The sequence below is a fragment of the Lontra canadensis genome, unplaced genomic scaffold (assembly GCF_010015895.1).
Source record: "Lontra canadensis isolate GAN:19392208 unplaced genomic scaffold, GSC_riverotter_1.0 scaffold18, whole genome shotgun sequence".
Classification (NCBI taxonomy): Eukaryota; Metazoa; Chordata; class Mammalia; order Carnivora; family Mustelidae; genus Lontra; species Lontra canadensis.
In genome coordinates, this window is record NW_022631012.1 from 10989353 (window position 1) to 11005958 (window position 16606).

The following is a 16606-nucleotide window of genomic DNA, read 5'->3' on the forward strand; positions in this document are numbered from 1 at the left end:
GTCCAATGCGGGACTCGATCCCAGGACCCTGGGATCATGACCCGAGCTGAAGGCAGCAGCTTAACCGACTTGAGCCACCCAGGGCCCCGATCCCTTTTTTTTTTTAATGGCTGAGTAATACTCGTGTGTGTGTGTGTGTGTGTGTGTGTGTGTCCCATCTTTATCCATTCATCTATCAGTAGACATTTGGGTTGTCTCCATAATTTGGCTATTGTAAATAATGCTGCAGTAAACATAAGGGTGCATATATCTTTTTGAATTAGTGTTTTTGTTTTCTTTGGGTAAATACCCAGTAGTGGAATTACTGGATCATATGGTAATTTTTAATTTGGGGGGAACTTCCATACTGTTTAGCATAGTGGCTGCACCAGCTTGCGTTCCGACCAGCAGCGCACAAGGGTTCCTTTTTCTCTATGTCCTCGCCCGCACTTTTTATCTTTTGTTTTTCATTTTAGCCATTCTGACAAGTGTAAAGTGATCTCTCATTGTGGTTTTCACTTGCATTTTCCTGATGATAAATGATGTTGAGCATCATCTCACGTGTCTGTTGGCCATCTGTATGTCTTCTATGGAAAAATTCTCTTTTGAGCCTCTGCTCATTTTTTAATCAGATCATTTTGGGGGGGGTTGAGTTTTATAAGTTCTTTATATATTTTGGATATTAACCCCTTAATGGACACATCATCGGCAAATATCTTCTTCCATTCAGTAGGTTGCCTTTTATGTTTTGTTGATGATTTCTTTTGCTGTGCAAAAGCTTTTTATATAGCTGCAATCCCAATAATTTATTTTTCCTTGCCTGAGAAGACGTATTCAAAAATATGTTGTTAGGGTTGATGTCCAAGAGATTATTGCCTATTTTAGGAGTTTTGTGGTTTTATGTCTCACATTTAGGTCTTTAATCCATTTTTAGTTTATTTTTGTGTATGGTTTCATCCTTTACATGTAGCTGTCCCAATTCTTCCAGGAAGCATCATTTGTTGAAGAGACTGTATTTTTCCCATTATATATTCTTGCCTTTTTTGGGCATAGATTAATTGACCATACAAGCATGGGTTTATTTCTGAACTCTGTTGTGTTCCGTTGATCTCTATGTCTTTTTTTGTGCCAGTACCATGCTGTTTTGATGGTTACAGCTTTGTAATATATCTTCAAATCTGGGATTATGATACCTCCAGCTTTGTTCTTCTTTTTTAAGACTGCTTTGGCTATTTGGGATCTTCTGTGGTTTCATACAAATTTTAGTAGTATTTGTCGTAGTTGTATGAAAATGCTGTTAGTATTTTGATAGGGATTGCACTAAAGCTATAGATTGCGTTGACTGGTACGGGCATTTTAATATCTGTTCTTCCGGTCCATGAGCAGGGGATGTCTTTCCATTTCTTTGTGTCATATTTCATTTCTTTCATTAGTGTTCTCCAGTCTTTCACCTCCTTGGTTAAGTTTATTCAAGTGTTTGTGGCTTAGCCTAGTTAGAATTCACACCCTGACATACGGGGTAGATGGACATCCAAACAAAATTAGGCTCTTTTAAGAAAAGTAGGGAAGAGGGGATAGGTGTGGGGAAGGCAACCAGCAGTGTGTTTTACAGCCAAAATTAATTATGACCATCGACTGTTATTTAATGCCTTTTGCAACTCATAGAATTCTTAGGTTAAGAATATTTTTATTCTAAAGGGGTTTTGTTTGTTGGCTTATATAATAATTTATGGATTTCATATTTGCTTTTAGTCAAGTAGGTTAAACTAAATTCGTATTCATATTGCCTACTTATTTATGTTTAGAAATATTTAAGGTATTGAAATAAACTATACCACTAGGCACAAATAGTAGTAAAAATAATGGCTATCATTTATTAAAGAACTCTAGGGTGGCAGACACTGCACTAGAAGCACTAGGCACATCAGTGTCACATATCTGTTCTAGAGTCCCTATTTTTCAGATGTGGAAACTGAGGTTCAGAGAGATTAATGTTCCTGATGCCACACAAGTATTGGTATTTCTTTTTTCCTGAAAAGTCTTTACCAGATTTTGCCTATGTAAGTGTTTTTATTCTTGTGATAGGAGTTCTAACAAACCAAAAAAATGCTGCCACACAAGATCTGTGCAAATGTAAATATTTATAGGGTTTGATCCTATTTATCAGCTTTGGGCTATAACAATTGAGTCTGAGTTCTTCCAGTAACATGCAGGATACAGAAAGTAGATGCTCTTCATGAAATACAACAATGAGGGAATAAATAGGGTATATGTTATCTATTTGAAAGAGGTATGTGCTCGTTGCACACATCTGTATGCATGTGTATGCATGTATGTAAGTTTCTTAAAGGAAACCTGTGTTTTTAAAATACATATACTACAGTAATTGTTGGAATACAGCTTACCTTAGCCATGTCTAGATTTTCATTCCTGAAGAAATGAAACAAAATAGTTTATTTTAGTATGTTAGGTAAGAAGGAAAAAGTGATTAGAGATTAGAGGTAGAGTATGAACATGAACTTTTCAAACAGTGTTATTAAAAGAAAGATGTTGTATATGATAATGGTAGAATAAGGTTGGAGTGTTACATATTTTGTTTTTTAACTTCTTGGATGTTAGTGAGAGAATTAATTTTCACGCCTATTTGTGTTCCCAAAGCAATAAGTGGGTAGTATATAGTCAGAGGTTTTCCTTTGGCACTTGGACTGTGATTTTAGAGCATTGCTTTTAGAGTTTTAAGAATTATCTGTCTCAATCTAATTTTTGGCATAAATAGAAAAAAGTAATCTGATAGCACAACAGTAATCTGGAATTTCTTACTGTATTCTTAGATTTTTTAAAATTCTCAAGTTTTTTATCTTTTATCAGAGAATGCAGACTTTCCAAATCCACGTCATTTTAAAAATGGAATAATAACCTTTCTTTCTTTTTTTTTTTTTTTTAAGATTTTATTTATTTATTTGATAGACAGAGACCACAAGTAGGCAGAGAGGCAGGCAGAGGGAGTGAGAGGAGGAAACAGGCTCCCTGCTGAGCAGAGAGCCCGATGCGGGGCTCGATCCCAGGACCCTGGTATCATGACCCGAGCCGAAGGTAGAGGCTCTAACTCACTGAGCCACCCAGGCACCCCTGACCTTTCTTTCTTAATAGCTGATAATTTGTTAAGGGGGGAACAGTTTGATTATATATTCTCTTTGGAATCTTTAAGAATCTAAATGTTAAACTTCTCATTTTTGGCAAAGAATGTCTCCATACTTGCTCTTAGCTCTTGTGTGAATTTCAATTTTTTTAAAGATTTTATTTATTTATTAGACCACAAGTGGGGGGGAGGGGTAGGGAGAGGGACAAGCAGACTCCCCACTGAGCAGGGAGCCCGACTCAACTTGGGCTCTGTCCCAGGACCCTGGGATCATGACCTGAACCAGAGGCAGATACTTAACCCACTTGAGCCACCCAAGTGCTCCTCTTGTGTGATATTGTGGGGGAAAAAGAGAGGCAGCACGTTGGGAAGATGATTTCATTACTAATAAGACAGAAATATGACATTATTATTAAGAACATAGGCCCTAGAATGAGATGGCATGGTTTCAAATCCTGGTTTTTTCACTAATAAGCATGAATATGTGAGCAACTTAAAGTTGCTGTCTTAACCCCTCTGTGCCTCAGTTTCTCTTCATTTGATGAAGATAGTAATATGTAACTCATTGGTTTTTCCTGAGGAGGGAATAAGCTAATTAATATATGTGACATATTTAGTAATAATACCTGGCATATACTAAGTGCTCAATAAATGCCACTTTTTTTTTTTTAAGATTTTATTTATTTATTTGACAGAGATCACAAGTAGGCAGAGAGGCAGGCAGAGAGAGAGAGAGAGGAAGCAGGCTCCCTGCCGAGCAGAGAGCCCGATGCGGGGCTCAATCCCAGGACCCTAGGATCATGACCTGAGCCGAAGGCAGAGGCTTTAACCCACTGAGCCACCCAGGCGCCCCAAATGCCACATTTTTAAAAAAGTTCTCTCTTAGGTCTCGAACTCACAAGTCCAAGATCAAGAATCACATTCTCTCCTGACTAAGCCAGCCAGGTGTCCCAATAGATGTCACTTTTAATGAAATAATATACTGGTGGAATTGGTGCAGAGCCTGGGTGACCATAATGAAGGCTATAGAAGGTGCCTTTATTATGCGGGAGGTTGAAAAAGACAAGTTGTGAGGTCCTAAAATGAAACTAGCAAGTGATCTGCAAATACTTAAGCATGTCATAGGGGCACTTGGATGCCTTAGTTGGTTAGGTGTCCAACTCTTGATTTCAACTCAGATCATAATCTCAGGTTCATGAGATCGAGCCCCATATCAGGCTCTACTCAGCACAGTCTGCTTGGAATTCTCTTCTGTCTCCCTCTCCCTCTGCCCCATCCCACTCCTGTTCACACTCTCTCTCCCCCAGATAAGGAAATAAAATGTTGTGTGTGTGTGTTTTTTTTTTTAAATCATATCATAGTATTCTTCATGGTGTTCTTTGGCTTGTCAGGTAGGAGAAATGAGGAGAAAAGGATAGAGAATTGTTTCTCTTTTATTTTCTCTGATGTTGTATTGATAAAAACACTCCCTTAGTGTATGGAATGAGTGGAATGAACTCGGCAGACCCATGGCTGCAGTTGAACACCCATGCATGATGGGTAGCCCTGCTCTGAGGAAATAGAAGGAATCAGTCAAGAACGGTTTGTGAATCGCCGTAAAGAGGGGCTGATGGTAAAGACTGAGAGCCATCCAAGAGCCCCTTGTTCAGATGTCCAAACCCTGTCCTATAGGTGGTGCCCGAGTGACACAGAAAATAGGACAGCCACTCTTCGAGCCCTCGCTGGTAACACCAATGAAAGCCCTTTCTCAGCCATCCCATTTTATCTTCCGCATGAACTGGGGCTTCTTCTGTTTTGCTCACAGGCTATCCCAATGCCTACTTAAAGATCTGGCAAATAGTTCTTATTCAATAAATACATGAGTTATACAATAAATGCATGAATGAATGAGATACAATTCCCCTTCCTTCTTCTATGGAAAAATACATCTTGTCTACCTGTCTTCCTTTGCTTTTTTGAGATTGCTGTGGTGGTTTATTATAATGTGATTTAATAAGGGGTGAGGGAATATATTCCAAGAGAACGCTGTGGGACTTATAAGGAGAGAAAACTGTTAAGTATTGTTTGGCTAACCTTTTTTTTTTTTTTTTTTAGTTTTGGGATAGAATTTAGTGATTTGTCAGCTGCATATAACACCCAGTGCTCATTACATCAAGTGTCCTCCTTAATGCCCATTGCCCAATTGCCTCTTCCCCTGACCCACCTCCCCTCCAGCAGCCCTCAGTTTGTTTCTTATAGTTAAAGTCTCTTATGGTTTGCCTTCCTCTCTGTTATCATCTTATTTTATTTTTCCTTCCCTTCCCCTATGTTCATGTTTTGTTTCTTTAATTCCACGTATTAGTGAAATTATACGGTATTTGTCATTCTCTGTTTTGCTTAGCATAATACCCTCTAGTTCCATCCACATCATTTGCCAACCACTTTTTGTTGATGATTTATTGTTTAAAACTTTCATTCTAGCCTTTAATAACTAAATTGGTTTTGGTATTAAATATTTTATTATAGGAGCTGAACTCTAACAACATATAGAATAGAATAAATGGATTTAAATTTCTCCCACTGTAGACCAGAGAGATTGACTTTTTTTTTTTTTTTTTAGAGACCACATATAGGAATGAGCAGGGTTGGGGAGGGGCAGAGGGAGAGAGAATCTTAAGCAGGCTTCATGCCCAGCGTGGAGCCCGACTCAGGGCTCAATCTCACCTAACCCAAAATCAGGAGTCTGATGCTTAGCCAACTGAGCCACCCACGTGCCCCAAGATTGATTTATAACAATGCAGATACATATACATAACTTAGATGGGTGATCATATATTTCTGCGGCATTGAGAACTTATCTAAATTGCTTATTTTATTGATCTCATGGATTTCCACAACGCATGTGGTTAGAGAATCTTTAAAGCCTCTTATAGGGCACCTGGGTGGCTCAGTGGATTAAGCCTCTGCTTTCAGGGTCCTGGGATCTCACCAGAGAGCCTGCTTCCCTCTCTCTCTCTCTCTCTGCCTGCCTCTCTGCCTACTTGTGTTCTCTCTCTGTCAAATAAACAAAATCTAAAAAAAATCAAAATAAAGCCTCTTATAATTTAACATAATCTTAAATATTTCCCCAGGTATAATGTAGTCATTTAAAAGAAATTTTCTAGAATAATTGAAAAGAGAAGTAATAATTAACAACCATAACATCCAGAACCAAGTATGATTTAGGGTTTTTCTTTCCAGGGAACTAGTGGTTGTGGCCCAGTAGAGTTAAAATACCTTAAGTCTCCGGGCGCCTGGGTGACTCAGTGGGTTAAAGCCTCTGCCTTCGGCTCAGGTCATGATCTCAGGGTCCTGGGATCGAGCCCCGTATCAGGCTCTCTGCTCAGCGGGGAGCCTGCTTCCTCCTCTCTCTCTGCCTGCCCCTCTGCCTACTTGTGATCTCTGTCAAATAAAAAAATAAAATCTTAAAAAAAAAAAAAACCTTAAGTCTCTTCTAACAGTTGCATTGTATAGCTGGTCTAGTCTGTCACCTCCCATCCAAACTGGGGCTGGAAAGTGACAACTGAATCCAGTGATGCAGCTGAAAAGCTGCTCCTTCCCTGGAGGACATGTGCTGTGGGCAGATAGTGTGCAGTGCTTAGTCCACAACAGGGGGCACCGCTGCACCAGTGTGAGCGCCCACTCATGTCCCAGGTGCTGTGCCCTCACCCACCCCACCTACGGGTTCACCCCCACAGAAGCACTAGAAGCTTTACCAAACACCCTCTCAATTCCTGATTCCAGTGGGTTCAAAGTGAAATCAAAGTCTTCCCTTTTCATAGTCTTATAGATGAAGAGTTCTCTTGAGTTTGTTAACCTTGATGGACTGTGTTTCTCTGAAATATAGAAGGAATATTTGGGGATTTGCCATGCTATAAAGGTATTTTTTAATTTGCATATCTTGAGCTAAAATTTAACCAGTTTCTTCATAGTTTTTTTTTTTAATTTTTAAAATTTATTTTAATTTATTTATTCATTAGGGAGAGAGCAGGGGGTAGGGACAGAGGAAAGGAAAAAGAGAATCCTAAGCAGGTGCTTGATCTCACAACCTTGAGATCATGACCTGAGCCAAAATCAAGAGTCGGCTGCTAAACCACTTGAGCCACCCAGGCACCCTGCTTTGTAGTTTATTTTGTGAAAATACTTATGGGCCATTTTATTTGGCCTTATGGCCATAGAAGAGGTACAAATTATTTTTGGCCATGACTCTGATGGCCTATAACTTGTCAGGGTCTGTTTAAGCTTTGATAGGTTTTTCTTTAGTTCTTCAGGGTACTGAATTGGACTTTGCCTTTAATCTCGCAGCACCCACAGATCCAGAAGAAATCTCAGTATATCAAGTACCTTTGCTGTGACGACATGAGGACCCTGCATCAGTGGGTCAATGGTATCCGCATTGCAAAGGTAGGGTGTTCTTTTTTGGTTTGATGGTAGAAGAATTAAGTGTTTTATGATATGGTTTTGATAATCATGACAGTTATTCTAATCATTCATGTTTATTTTTTCAGTGTTTCCTGAGGCCTAAGTTTTTTGTTTTAAATGTCTTAGGGAATAAACATTTAACAGTTGGTATCCATGGAATAATACTGCTGGTAAAAGCTTGTGTAGATTTATTTTGGCTCTGAAGAACACGGTATATGATTCCTATATAGCAGAGTTTAGCCTAAGCAAAAGAAATTTTTGGAGAATTAAATTGCCTCAGGGTGGGAATAGGGGAATGAAGAAAGGAAGGAAAGAAAGAAGGTGGCGGACGGAAAGGAAAGGAAGAAGGGGAGGAAGCAAATAAGCAGAACACGGGATTTTTAGGGCCGTGGAAATATTCATACTCTGTGTGATACTATAATGGTAAATACATGTCATTATACATTTCTCCAAACCCATCCAATGTACAACACCAAGAGTAAACCTAAGGTAAACTGTGGGCTTTGATTATTTGTCTGTTAATGTAGGTTCATTGATTGAAACAAACGCACCCTCTGGTGGAGAATATTGATAAATGAGAGATTGGGCATGGATAGTGGCACAGGGCACATGGGGAGTTTTTCTACCTTCCTCTCAGTTTTGCTGTGAACCTAAAACTGCTCTAAAAAAAAAAAAAAAAAGAGTCTTTGAAAAAAATTTTAAGGACATCTTGAAGATGATTACACATAAAACATGAAGGAATATTTATGTGCATTAAGTGAAAATAAAATTTATGATAGCTATAAAATCAAAATTGCTTTAGGAATAACAAAAGTCTTTATATTGATAACAAATTAAATGTTAACTTCTTGCTACCTTTCTTAAAATGAGGATAAATAAGAGTTGATGGTAATTTACTGGTATTAAAAATGATTTTTGAAGTATTATAGGTATTAATTTGAATGCAAACTCTGAATCAGTAAACAAAAAAGTATCCCCCTTTCTGACGTCATCCATCTGTATCATATCCAGTAATGTTCAGATGTCATCATTTACTGCCTTCTGTTTAGTACGGGAAACAGCTCTACATGAACTATCAAGAAGCCGTGAAGAGGACAGAGTCAGCTTACGATTGGACTTCCTTATCCAGCTCCAGCATTAAATCAGGATCCAGTTCTTCGAGCATCCCAGGTAGTTTGAAATCCTGACAGCAAATATAAAGACCTCTCTATAGACTGATGGCAGGCCTGGTTCTTTCAGCGAGGTTCTTAAAACCAGAGCTGGACCTGATGTCTAAATTATAATGTCTTTATTATAAAACCACCAAATATTTGGTAGTTAGAGGGGATAGTATCATGGGCTAGTTCACAAATGCATTTGATATGGAGCACCAGTATATAGACTTTTAAATCCAAGAGTGTTGTTAAATACATTTATAAAGTTTATTTCGAACTCAATCATACTGCTGAATAGCAACTGTTAATACATACCTGGGGATAGAAAAGTTGCTTGGAGAAAGTCTCCATACCCAGAATCCATGATGAAACTGCCTTCCTTCCCCGTAGGTTTCCCGACATCTCAGCAGAGTGGAAATAACTGGAACTAGTTCAGTATCACAGTTAAGGAGGCTGTTTAAGTCATCAAACTTATTGAAGTTTTCACAAGAAATCAGTGATACTCAGAAAGTGCTTATTTTCAGATTTCTACATCCTTCAAACAAGTATGCTATGATCACACCTTAAAATGAATGCTTCTTTCCCTTCAGAATATTCCATGAATGATAACTGTGTCCTCTAAAAGCAAAATATTTTTGTTCCGACATCACATGAAATAACAACTTCAGGAAATATTTGACTTAAAAAAACAGAACAAAACAAACAAAAAAAACTCTTTCATTTTATTTACTAGTGCAACATATAAATTAATCTTTCAGTGTATGTTTTTACCTAGCTATGTATGTACACTCTAAGGAAATTCTACATTCAGAATCTATTTTACTTTAGGATAAAATAAAAACTATGGACTTTTTTTAAAAAGAAGTATTTGACTAAAAAGTTGTATAATTATTTCATCTCTAAGTAAGTAGAAACAAAATGAGAATGTGTATAAACATGGGTTAGTATACATGTATTTCCTAGTGCTGTCCACTAAGAAAAGTAGGAGCAGTGACATCCCAAGAGCAGTGAAAATACAGGGTATCTTGATCTTGGTCTTCTAATACCGTTTTCCAGAACAAAGGAACTAGGGCTATGGCAAAGAATAAGATGAGCCTGAAGCAGCTTATGGTGAAGGAAGTGCTCAAAAAACACGGTGATGGGGCTGTGCACGGGGACACGGGAGCCAACCTGAGAGAGTGTCCAGGGGCCAAAGCTGAAACAGTTTGAACAACAGAATAACATAGTATAAGATTATAATCCAAATTATAAATAGCCATCAGTCCATACTGATAAACATTATTAAATAAATAAGTAAATGGGGAAGAGACAGATCTTCTGTGTAGAATATTTTCTAAATGGTTTATGCAGATACTCAGCCCTCAGGGAGATGGAGCTTAATTCCCCCCTCCTTAAGTGTGGGTCGTGCAGAGTGACTTGTTTCCAAAGAGGCTAGTTGGGTGTGGGGGAAAGGGGAGTAACTTCACAGTGGAAAAATCTGACACACAGTACCCCAGCCGAGTGATCAAGGTCAGTACCTTCAGTAATATATTCTACTGGTAGCGTGTACCCTTTACCTGAAGTGATGAGAGTGCCACTTCCCCTCCTCTTGGTCTTCCTCTCCAAATTTCATAACTCAGTCTAATCAAGAGGAAAACATCAGACAAATCAAAATTGAGAGACATTCGGTAAAATACCTGATCCAGTACTCCTCAGAACTGTCAAGGTCATCAAAAACAAGGAAGGCCTGAGAAACTGTCATAGGAGACATGACAGTTAACTATAATGTTGTATCCTGGATCCAAAAAAACCAAAAGACATTATGGAAGAACTAGGGAAATCCAAATAAAGTTTGGAGTGTAGTTAATAGTAATATATCCGTGTTGGTTCCTTAGTTGTGACAAATGTGCATGGGACTGTAGCAAGTTAATAATGAGGTCAGTTGGGTGCTAAGTATGTAGGAACTCTTTCTAGCTTTGCAACTTTTCCACAAATCTAAAACTACTCTGAAAATGTTTATTAAAGGGGAAGAAGACACTTGAGATAATGAATTGAGAAAGGCAAGGTAAAAGTATGTCACAAGTTAAGATTTTTGAAAAATTAAGGGAAAGATTGGGGGAAAAGATGCCATAATATTTTTTTTAGTTCATATAGCATCAGTGCAGGTGCATTAATCTTCATTTTTGAAGTGGTGTGGTGCCTTTTCCTAGACCATCATCATCCCTTCTTATACAGTGTTAAGTAATATATAAGTCTGCATAATACTTAATTATGCAGACTTTTAAATAGAAATTGCAAAATCGTATACATTGATGATGAAGAGAGCTCAAGGATTCACATGTTCCAGCCTCCTTTCTTATAGGCTCTTGTTCTGGTTGGTAATTAAATAAGGATGTAGGACGCTAATGAGGTTGCAACTTTTTAAAAAACACTCAACAGTTACACAAGAAACAAGTGTTGGCGAGGATATAGAGAAAAAGGAACTCTTAGGCACTTTGGTGGGAACGCAAATTGGTGCGGTCACTGGGAAACCGTATGGAGGTTCCTCAAAAAGTTAAAAACGGAAGTACCCTACGATCCAGGAATCACACCCCGGGGTATTTACTCAAAGAATACAAAGACATTAGTTCAAAAGGATATATACACCCCTGTGTTTATGGCAGCGCTATTTACAATAGCCAAGCTGTGGAACTATGAAAGAGTCCAGATGTCTGTAGATGGATGAATGGATAAAGAAGATGTGATGTGGGGTGTGTGTGTGTGCGTGTGTGTACACACGCACACGCACACACACACAGGAAAATTATTCAGCTGTAAAAAATGAAATCTTGGCCGTTTTCAACAACATGGATGGAGCTAGGGAATGTTATGCTAAGTGAAGTAAGTCAGAGAAGGACAAATAACAAATGATATCTCTCAAACAGGCAAACCAAGAAATAGACTGTTAACTATAGAAAACAAACTGATGGTTACCAGAGGAGAGGTGGGGGGGGATGGGTGAAATAGGCGATGGGGATGAGGGAGGGCACTTGCTGTGATGAGCACTAAGTAATGTGTAGAATTGTTGAATCACTATATTGTAAACCTGAAACTAATATAACACTGTATGTTAATTATACTGGAATTAAAATCAAAAACTTTAAAAAAGATTCAGCAACTGAATGATGAAGAAAGAAGAAAACAGAGTAGGTTTTATCCTCTATTTTTGCCTGAAGATGTCTTAACTTTATCCGAAGGATTTTGTGGCTGTTACCTCTGTACTGCTTCGGCTGACTTGGCGGACTTGATTAGTAAAGCAATCTAATAATACCCCCCTCCACAGAGTCCTTGGGTAGGATGAGCTTTAACACCTGAATCTCCACCAGATGTCAGCCATTAGGCTAGGTGCTTCCATATTTTACCTGACGTGGGGTCCAGTGACATAATCTCCCCAGGTCCCTCACCCTGGATGTCAGACAGACATCCAGTGTATCTTCCACTGTTCCCAGCAACCCTGAGCTCAAGTGAGAAGTGGGATTCAGGTACTGGCTCAGCACTACAGCCTGGCCTCCAGCCAAGGCAAGAACACCTTTCCAGGGTTGTCAGGATACCAGTAATGTTACACGAACCTTTCCTCAATAACGTGCAGTCTGTCATGGTGAACTGTTTTGTTGTTGTTGTTGTTGTTGTTGTTGTTTTATTTTATTTATTTATTTGACAGAGAGAAAGATCACAAGTTGGCAGAGAGGCAGGCAGAGAGGTGGGGGGAAGCAGGCTTCCTTGCCAAGCAGAGCGCCCGATGCGGGACTCCATCCCAGGACCCTGAGATCATGACCTGAGCCGAAGGCAGAGGCTTAACCCACTGAGCCACCCAGACGCCCCATGGTGAACTGTATAAAAAAAATCAAGATTTCCTATTAGCCCTAAGATAAGGGAAGTTTTCTAGAGGAAAGTTCAGACTGTGTTTATATGGAGTGAATTTAGTAAAAGTAACTTGTTGCAGTGCTGCATCTGATCTTGTGTGAAAGAGCTTGCTGGGAGTCCATATTCATACTGTCGGAATAACAACTTATTTAATCCTATTTTTCTAATCTGTTTTAAACAGAGTCTCAGTCAAATCATTCTAATCAGTCTGACAGTGGAGTATCTGATACTCAGCCAGCAGGACACGTCCGCTCTCAGAGTATTGTGAGCTCCATCTTCTCTGAAGCCTGGAAACGTGGTACTCAGTTGGAAGAGTCCAGCAAGGTGGGTAACACACTGCTGTTAATTTATATTAAAAAAAAAATCTCTGCTGTTCCATGGGTTAGTCTGTTGCTCTTTTATTCCTTAATTAGAACTCTTTTGGGCCCTATTTCGGTATTCTTACTTTGACTTCTCTTCAGAAATGAGTATCTGTGAATTGGCTCTATTGACCTAAGATCTCAGACTGGCAATTTAACAACTTACCGATGGCTCAGACTTTAAGAAATAATGACTTCTTCCTTTTCACCCTTAATCAATTGGGATGAACCAATGCCATTTAATGCCAGTGCCCTAACTTTGTTTCAGAGAAGCTGCTAATGGTTCATTATTATTAATTTAATTTATTCAGACTCATTCCTTTGTCTTCTGTTCTTTCATGCTTTGGGGCATTTCTCTGCACATTGATGAATTTTCTCAAATTTTAGTACATGCAGAAGACTAAATTTAGATTAATCCCCTTAAAATTTTGGATCCCTGGGCTTTGTACGGTATCTTACTCAGTGACACTGAAGGACGAGTTATAATTGCAGGACTGTTGAGAACTATGTAGGTTCTATAGCCCGGGTGAAAGACAGCATAGAGGCCTGCCTCTGAAGTTCTGTGGGCAGCTTCGTGTCCTGGCCGCACTTGCCCTCTGAGCAGGAGGAGCTCGGGCCATCACTGAGGGACCAGTGGCACAGCTGGCCTCAGCGTTGTGTTTTTACCCAGTAACCACTGTGATTTTTTTGTTGTTTTGGTTTGAATCACTTACGCAGGAACACTCACCAATGAGAATTAAGTGGATAATTTCCCTTAATTTATTCCTTAATTTGCATATGTAGTCTACTCACTGCCCCTCAGCAAGAGGCGTTAATAGCCCAGTGTGGGGGTGGAACACTTTTGTCTTAGAAATATTTGAAAATTGGCTCTGATGACATGAAGTCTCAAAACTGTTTAACTCCCTTATCAGGGGCTCAGATTTTAAGAAGTAATTCCATCTCCCTTTCCGGATGAAACGGTCCTCTCTGGTGCTAATAACTGTATACCCAGTTAGAGAAGCAGATTTACACAATTCAGGTATCTAAAGAAAAGTCCTCTGCCTTACCAAATTGTTAATAGTGTTGACCATGTATGTGTTAAATGAAAGGCCAAGGGAAAAAACAAAAGGTCCAAACGCTCCGTGCTGAAGCAGCAGAGTTGGTCGGGCAGTTTCTGGCGTGCACCGTGCCGTGCAGAAGCAATAGTCTGTCTCTCTTGACCCCCACCTGTGTTTCTTCTGTTACCTCAGCCTCAGGTGCCAAATGAGAAGGCCGGCACGGCTAAGGTCTGCATCCCCGCAGCAGCCAAGACAGGGTCAAGTTAAGGTCAGGGGCTGTTCTTTGGAAGCACATTAACCTGGGTGACTCCTGTAACCAAGTCTCGCAGACTAATGCTTTTACTTCATGCAGTTTTTAAAGAAACGTGAGTGGCCTGGTGGGCCTTAGAATTCACCTCACCCTGAGCCTTCCAGACTACTAACCTGAGCATTCTTGATGCTAATAGATGTCATTTGTAATTTGGAAACAAATGGTTTCTCTTGGATCCTCACAGTCTGTTCAGAGAGCCTAAAACATTTGCCCAGACTTCATTAAACCAAGGGACCGTCCTTCGCTCTTTTCAAAGCACTTGAACCACATTCGTGCATGCGTGGCTCCATGACACAGACGACCAGATGTGGTAATCCTGGCAGTGCCTGAGGTACCCCCAGGGGCTGGTCAGCAGGTTGCTGGCAAACTCTAGCAGCCATTTCTGGCTACCTTTCCTTTAGTTCTCTAAGGTTTCCTCTCATTTCCTCCTGCCTTTTTCTGTATGATGTTTTTATAATCTTTTGCTGTAATGTTTATAAGGATTTCTTTATGTATTTTCCAGTAAAACAAATGTAAAGAATGCCCCCCCTTACCTGCATTGCTGGACTTCTGTGCATGTTGGATGCAAGTGTCTCACACGAACACGAGTGTGTGTGTCAAGCTCATTCATTCCTGTGTGACTGTGCACGCCCTGCTGAACATTCTCGTATTTCTCACGTGTCCGCTTGCTAGCATCACAAAGCCATCCTCATTCCTCAGGAGGCCCTCCGCCAGCACTCCTAAACCCAGTTATGGCATCTGCTTGATGTGGATGCAGCCATGGACTGAAGGGTGAACTCGAGCCATCACATCTCTGCTTGCCACAACCCGGGGGGGAGTCCGTGCACAGAGGTCCTCCCGCGGGAGCTCCTGTTCATGGCAGGTGTGTGAAACGGCTCAAAAGTCAGACAGCCCATCACTGATCAGCAGGACGTTTTCCCTAGATTGCTAGGCAGTCTTGCCACTTGAGAGTATTGCTGGGTGAACAAATTCCCTGTGCCTTTGTTGCCCGGGGATCCGATTTTCACCTTCCTGACATTGTCCCACTGCTGAATCCTTTCTCGCATGTCCCAGATTCCTTGCTGTTTGGTTTGACGCAGTCAAAGCTTACCTCTGTAACTGTTGTGTTTGTTGTGTTTTCTCTCTCCCCCCACCCCGCCCCCTTATGCTCCTTTTAGGCCAGAATGGAGTCTATGAACCGGCCCTACACCTCACTTATGCCCCCTTTATCCCCACAGCCCAAGCTGGTTACCCCCTACACTGCCTCACAGCCTTCCCCACCTCTGCCGCCCCCGCCTCCACCCCCTCCCCCACCCCCACCTCCTCCCCCTCCCCCTCCCCCTCCTCTGCCCAGCCAGTCTGCACCTTCTGCTGGCTCAGCAGCCACCATGTTCGTCAAGTACAGCACAATAACCAGGCTGCAGAACGCTTCCCAGCACTCAGGACCCCTGTTCAAGCCTCCACCACCCTCAGTGATGCAGTCTCTGACCTCCACCTCCCAGTCAGGAAAGCCTCAGATCCTGGTGCCCCCCAGTGGAGTCGTGCCCCCACCCCCTCCTCCGCCCCCGCCCCCCACCCCAGGCTCAGCCATGGCGCAGCTCAAACCGGCACCCTGCACCCCATCCCTCCCGCAGTTCAGCCCCCCACCCCCTCCACTGAAGGTTCATCACGCCCAGCATGCCGCCCAGGCGGCCCCTCCGACACCGCCGCCACCCCCTCCCGTCCCTGCACCCCTGCCTCCCCAAGCGCCCCCCAAGCCCCTTGTGACGGTGCCCCTACCAGCCAGCACCAAGACCGTGCCACCTGTTACGACACAAGCTGTGCCACCCACGCCTGCTCCTCCAGCTCCCCCAGCAAAAAAGCAGCCCGCTTTCCCTGTCTCCCACGTTCCCCCCCCTTCCCCTGCCCCCCCTGCTCCAGCCCCCCCCCCAACATTGCCTAAGCAGCAGAGCTTCTGTGTAAAGCCACCTCCGTCCCCGCTGTCCCCGGTGCCCTCGGTCGTGAAGCAGATCGCCAGCCAGTTTCCGCCGCCTCCAGCCCCTCCTCCCGCAGAGCAGCCCTTCAAGCCTCCCTCAGCAAATGTGGCCCCACAGTCCCCTCCTGCTGTAAAAGCAAAACCCAAGTGGCAGCCCAGCTCTATCCCTGTCCCCTCTCCGGATTTCCCTCCTCCTCCACCTGAGAGCAGCCTGGTGTTTCCCCCTCCTCCTCCTCCTCCTCCTCCTCCCCCCCCTCCCCCGCCCCCACCCCCACCCGCCCCTGCTCCAGCCCCTGCTCCAGCCCCGGCCCCGCTGCCTCTGACAGCTACACCCCCAGCTTCTGCCTCTGAC

The 16606-nt window shown here is 41.8% G+C and overlaps 2 protein-coding genes across 3 annotated transcripts in view; both read left to right on the top strand.

The window, feature by feature from the left end:
- RAPH1 (Ras association (RalGDS/AF-6) and pleckstrin homology domains 1) overlaps positions 1-14508 on the top strand; it is an 83996-nt gene extending 69488 nt beyond the window's left edge. Inside the window, exons 13-16 of one of the 2 annotated variants that reach the window (XM_032860001.1) lie at positions 7442-7540; positions 8608-8728; positions 12776-12918; positions 14183-14508. In XM_032860001.1, coding sequence (XP_032715892.1) covers positions 7442-7540; positions 8608-8728; positions 12776-12918; positions 14183-14257 — 438 coding nt within the window. In that variant the 3' untranslated portion in view covers positions 14258-14508. The remainder of the gene's footprint in view (positions 1-7441; positions 7541-8607; positions 8729-12775; positions 12919-14182) is intronic. The other variant, XM_032860000.1, reaches the window with a different exon arrangement.
- A 1159-nt stretch (positions 14509-15667) lies between these two features.
- Positions 15668-16606, top strand: part of LOC116869036 (ras-associated and pleckstrin homology domains-containing protein 1-like) — a 2732-nt gene continuing 1793 nt past the window's right edge. The window contains exon 1 of the mRNA XM_032859844.1: positions 15668-16468. Within this exon, the coding sequence (XP_032715735.1) occupies positions 15668-16468 (801 nt within the window). The remainder of the gene's footprint in view (positions 16469-16606) is intronic.